General features: G+C 44.6%; 1 protein-coding gene across 1 annotated transcript; it reads right to left on the bottom strand.

Moving 5' to 3' along the window:
• Positions 1–3,656: 3,656 nt before the first annotated feature.
• On the bottom strand, positions 3,657–4,250 carry LOC138892513 (uncharacterized). Its single transcript, XM_070176239.1, has 2 exons — positions 4,187–4,250; positions 3,657–4,090 (listed from the first exon to the last, which is right to left on the bottom strand). The coding sequence occupies exons 1-2, from the start codon at positions 4,248–4,250 to the stop codon at positions 3,657–3,659; spliced, it is 498 nt and encodes a 165-aa protein (XP_070032340.1).
• Positions 4,251–5,858: the final 1,608 nt, after the last annotated feature.

The raw sequence follows: 5,858 nt of genomic DNA, 5'->3' as shown, positions 1-5,858 counted from the left end.
TACACGTGGTCATAAAACTGAATACTGCAGACAACTAAGGGAGGAGGTGGCCCGTCCATTCAACGAGGGTCACTTTCGAGAATGCTTGAGCTATCAAGCTAAAAGCCATTTCAGAGACAGTGATGCAAATAGGAAAAATGAGCAGGCACAACCACAACACGTGATTCACATAATCGTTGGTGGGGTCGATATTCCACAAATGCCCATGTTCAAACACACTAAAGTATCAATCACCAGGGAAAAATCAACTCGAGATTATGTGCTAGACGGCACTTTATCATTCAATGATGGGGAAGCAGAAGGGATCTCACAACCCCGCAATGATGCTTTGGTAATCTCTATCCTTATGAATAAAATTCAGGTTAACATGTTTTAATTGATCCAGGAAGCTCGGTCAATATTATTTGATCGAGGGTCATGGAGCAGCTCGGCCTACAAGATCTGATCGTACCCGTAGCTCAGATTCCCAATGGCTTCAACATGGCGAGTGAAACAACTAAAGGATAAATCATCCTACCAGTAAATGTAGCCGGAACTATTCAAGAAACAAAGTTCCATGTGATCGAGGGTGATATGAGATACAACGTACTAATCGGAAGACCCTGGATTCACAACCTGAGGGCGGTCCCCTCAACCCTTCACCAAATTCTGAAGTTCCAAACTACAGATTGAGTAAAAACGGTACATGGGGAATATCATGCTTCCAAAGAGATGTTCGCGGTTGACGAAGTAATACCGGTATAGGTGCTTTCGTCAACAAAGGGATCAGAGTCCGATGGAAAAGAGAAAGGTAAATAGCAACCACAGCCACCAGCTTTGACTCAGTCGGGGAAGCAGGGAACGGACGAGGACGATGACTACTGGATCCCTCGATCCTTCATAATACCCGAGGATTCTGACGCCACTAAATCGACAGTCAAGGAGCTGGATCAAGTCATACTGATCGAGCATCTACCCGATCGAAAGGTATACCTGGGTACGGTGTTAACACCCAAGCTCAGGGAAAAACTCGTTAAATTTCTTATCAATAATATGGATTGTTTTGCTTGGTCCTACATAGATATGGCAGGGATCCCGTCAGAAATCCCTACACATCGACTGAGCTTGGACCCGAAGTTCCCCCCGGTAAAACAAAAGAGAAGGCCCCAGTCCGAGGTAAAACATGCATTCATCAAGGACGAGGTAACCAAACCTCTCAAAATAGGATCCATTCTAGAGGTAAAATATCCCAAATGGTTAGAAAACGTAGTCTTAGTCCCTAAAAAGGACAATAAACTTAGAATGTTCATAGATTATAAAGATTTAAACAAAGCATGTCCTAAAGACTCTTTACCTCTGCCGAATATCGATCGCATGATCAATGCCATGGCCGGCCATGAGATCCTTAGTATTCTCGATGCCTACACCGAGTGCAATCAAATACAAATGAACCCGGAGGATCTGGAAAAGACTTCGTTCATCACTAAGTTCGGCACCTATTATTATAATGTAATGCCGTTTGGGCTAAAAAATGCTGGTGCCACTTATCAACGCTTAGTAAATCGAATGTCCGAAGAGCAAATAGGTGAGTCAATGGACGTTTATATTGATGATATGCTAGTTAAGTCCCTGCTAGCAGAGGACCATTTAACACATTTGAAGGAGACCTTCGATATACTAAGGAAATACAACATGAAACTAAACCCGGAGAAATGTGCATTCGGGGTCGGCTCGGGCAAGTTCATCCGCTTTATGGTATCAAATCGGGGTATAGAAATCAACACCGATAAGATCAAGTCAATCAAAGACATCACAATCGTGGACAATGTTAAGGCCGTACAAAGATTAATAGTGTGCATAGCCTCCTTAGGCCGATTCATCTCGAGGTCTTCAGATAGAAGTCACAGGTTCTTCTCACTGCTCAAAAACAAGAACAATTTTGCATGGACCCCGGAATGCCAATAGGCATTAATAGAATTAAAGAGGTACCTCTCGAACCCGCCACTTCTTCATACTCCGAAAGTGGACGAGCAACTCTACTTGTACTTAGCAGTCTCGAAAATTGCGGTAAGTGGGGTCCTAGTTTGAGAAGAGCAAGGTATGCAATTTCCTGTTTACTATGTTAGTCGAACTTTAGGTGAGGTTGAGAACCGGTACCCAGACATGGAAAAATTAGCGCTTGCCCTAATAAGCGCCTCTAGGAAATTAAAAGCATATTTTCAGTATCACCCGATCTGTGTGGTCACTACTTAACCCCTTCACTATATTTTGCATAAGCCTGAACTTTCGGGCCGATTGGCCAAATGCGCTGTCGAGATCAGTGGGTACGATATCGAGTATCGACCCTGAACGACCATCAAGTCTCAAATCTTAGCAGACTTTGTGGCCGACTTTACGCAAGCCCTTGTACCCGAGGTCGAAAAGGAACTAATAATAAAGTCGGGTACATCATCGGGGGTGTGGAATCTCTTCACAGACGGTGCTTCGAATGTGAAGGGGTCCAGGTTAGGCATCGTTTTGAAACCGCCCACGGGTAATACAATTAGACAAGCTATCAAACTGCCAAGTTAGAAAGCAATATAATTCTCTTTCTCGTTTATACTATTGTTCATCAGCTTGTTATACTTTAATTGTTCTGGAATCAACCAGTTGGAGGGTATCCAAACTCGAGGGCTGAAATCACATGTGCTTAGAACCATATTATAAGTTATAATTGTTATAAATTTTAAGGGTAAACAATAGTCAAGCTTAGCGAAACATGAGTAAAGCTAATCCATCCCCATTATTACATCAAAATCAACCATCCCCAATTCAATTAGATCGCCCATGGGGTATCGACCACGGACCGTGACAACACAATCCCTATAAACCCACGTGGCCACAATAGACTCACCAACCGAAGTAGATACTGAGAACGACTCATGGAGCTATTCCGGTTCTATCCCAAATTCATAGCAGCATAAGGAGTAACATAGGACAAACTGGAACTGGGATCAATAAGAGCATACACATCATGAGATTAGACGGTCAATATATCTATGATAACATCTGGAGAAGCCATTGAATCTCGACGCCTCCGCATAGCATAAAATCTGTTGGGTCCTTTCGAACTCTGTGCACCACCCCTAGCTTCACCACGCCCTGCGGGTGCTGGAGTGCCTCGAGCTGGAGGAGGTGTTGTACGTGTAGTAGCTGTAGAGTTAGCTGGCTACGCCGCACCTCTGCCATGATCCGACGGGATGAGCGACAATCCATCTGAATGTGACCCCTCACACCGCACCTGTAGCTTATAGGTAGGTCCATGAAGCAGACCCCAAAGTGCGTCCTCCCACACTTAAGGCATGGGGGCCTCCACTGCTGCTGGAATCTCCCTCCAGGCCGACCTTGCTGGTGAGGTCCCCTATTGCCCTGACTGGGCCCGGATGGTGGTGCACTCATCGAAGACTGAGCGAATGACTGAGATGGCCCTGATGACCCTCCCCTAAGTGTCGACCTACCACCACCAGAAGAACTACCCAAGTTGCCCGTGGTTCGGCCTTTCTGCTATCCTCACGCTCCCTTCTATTTTTCAGTTTACGATCCTCTGTAGCTTGAGCAAACGCCACCATCTTCCCATAGTTCATATCAGAATTCAAGGCAGCCGTAGTGTCCTCATGAATAACAAATGGGCTAAGGCCCTAGACAAACCGGTGCACCCTAGCTTCCACAGTAGGCAACATATGAATAGCATACTTGGACAGGCGCGTAAATTCCATATGGTACTCCCACACATTCATGCTACCCTGCTTCAAGCTCTCAAAATCAGCAGCATGGTCCACCTTAGTCTCGGCAGCCAAACAATGATCCTTAAAAGCATCGGTGAACTCACTCCACCTCGCCGGAGGAACCCCCTCATCACGGGACTCTTCCCATATCTCAAACCAAGAATAGGCCACCCCTTTTAGGCGGTAAGAGTCCAACTCCACTCCCTCCATCTCAGAAGCACGCATAACTCGGAGGGTCTTGTGCATCTTATCAATGAAGTCCTGGGGGTCCTCCTTAGGATCAGTACCTATGAACACTGGAGGATCCAACTGGAGAAACCTGATCACCCTGGAACTGGCGGAATCCCCTGGCTGATTAGAAGAAGTCTGCGCAACATTTGATCTCTGGGCCTGGGAGGCTACTATCTAAGCCAACATCTGTATGGCTCCCCTTAGATCCTCACCAGAAACAATGGGACCAGAAGATCGAGCTGGAGCTGAAACTGGAATGTCGCTTGGAGGGACCATTGCACCCTCAGTAGGTATAGGAACTTGTGTAGGTTGCGCAGGGATAGTAGATTCCAGCAGTATAGTAATTGAGGGAATATCCTCACCTATCGGGTGCTCACCCGCATCATCAAATATCGAATCAACTGCCACTTCTAGGGTGACAGTGGCTCATTGGCTAGTTCTTGCCTTTTTCTTAGGTGCCATGTACTGAAAGTTATAGTAAAGCACGAGGTAAAGAAGGAACAATCTTACATTCAGCTTTATCGCACAATCGATAACATCAAAGAAGGGTATTATTCCTAAGTTCCCAAGTAGCCTCCTAATTATAGATGTGGTTGACAACACAACGATAAGAAGGACTCTACTAGACACGGCTCTGAGACATCCTAGGATACTTTAAAACCTTATGCTTTGATACCAAGTTCGTCATGCCTTGACTTCAGGGAGCGCGACTGGCGCTCAACCGAGATAACCCGGCCGAGCAAGCCAAATAAAAAGAATATAAACTTTATTGATTAATTCTGCAAGGGTTCATGAACAACACTAGTTCCATCTCCTTTATATACTTCATTAATATGTCTCCAAAACAATACATTTCACAACCATCGTTTTACAGTGGAAGCATGAGATACGATTACCACATTATTAGTTTAACTTTACCACACTAATACACATTCCACACTATGTCTACAAAGCCTCTAATAGATATAAAAGAGTACAATGATGGTGCCGGCAACAAGGGTCTGGCAATACCTCAAAACATAATACGCACGGAACAAAAGATGCTCAACACCGAAAAGAAGTGGGGCTGACCAAGTCCGCTAAGAGAAGAGTGTACTGCAATCACTGGTCAATGTATTCCGCTGTAGAACCACCTGCATTTATTAGAGATGCAGCGCCCCCGACAAAAGGGACGTCAGTACATGTCGAATAGTATTAGTCTGAAAACCAAACACCTATTCAAGGACTTGGATATACCAAATGAATTATGGTAACAATAAAAAGGCTTAACTAGATGTTAAAGCCAAAATGAATTTATTAAGAGCTTTCAATAACATTTATAAATTTCAAGTCGGGGATCCTCTACAACTTTCTTTACACAGAGCGGCCACGCCGCCTCACCCCAATGTATGCGGGTGGAGGTGCAATCACAATACCAGGAACTCTGCACAAAGCAGCCCTGCCACCTCAGCCCAATGTATACGGGTGGAGGTGTACTCAGAATACCACAACACTACACAAAGCGGCCCCGCCGCCTCACCCCAATATATGCGGGTGGAGGTGTACTCATAATACCACAACACTACACAAGAAGGCCCTACCACCCCACCCCAATATACGCAGGTGGAGATGTATTCACAATACCACAATATAGGGTCCCAACACTATAATAGTTTGTACAAAAGTGTTCCCTTTCAAATCAACTATTTGGCACCTTTGGCCTCAGCAGTGTAAGTTCATAAGGTTTCATCATATAAGAAATAAATGCTTAATCACATTGATTTCTTACCATACCTTCATCCCACAAAGGGTATAACATAATTAAGTCACAATAGAAAATCTTTAACACATGAGAGTTCAGACACGTTATGCAATTTGCGAATCAATTTACTAACTTGAACATCC

The sequence above is a fragment of the Nicotiana tomentosiformis genome, chromosome 5 (genome assembly GCF_000390325.3).
Source record: "Nicotiana tomentosiformis chromosome 5, ASM39032v3, whole genome shotgun sequence".
NCBI lineage: Eukaryota > Viridiplantae > Streptophyta > Magnoliopsida > Solanales > Solanaceae > Nicotiana > Nicotiana tomentosiformis.
This window is presented reverse-complemented; position numbering and strand designations above follow the sequence as displayed.

Bases quoted from the DNA above. Each gene is read 5' to 3' on its own strand.
- LOC138892513 (XM_070176239.1), bottom strand. From the start codon at position 4,250: ATGGTCCCTCCAAGCGACATTCCAGTTTCAGCTCCAGCTCGATCTTCT. The intron at 4,091-4,186 runs GTGAGGATCTAA...CTAATCAGCCAG, and splicing joins TTCTGGTCCCATTGTTTCTG to GGGATTCCGCCAGTTCCAGG.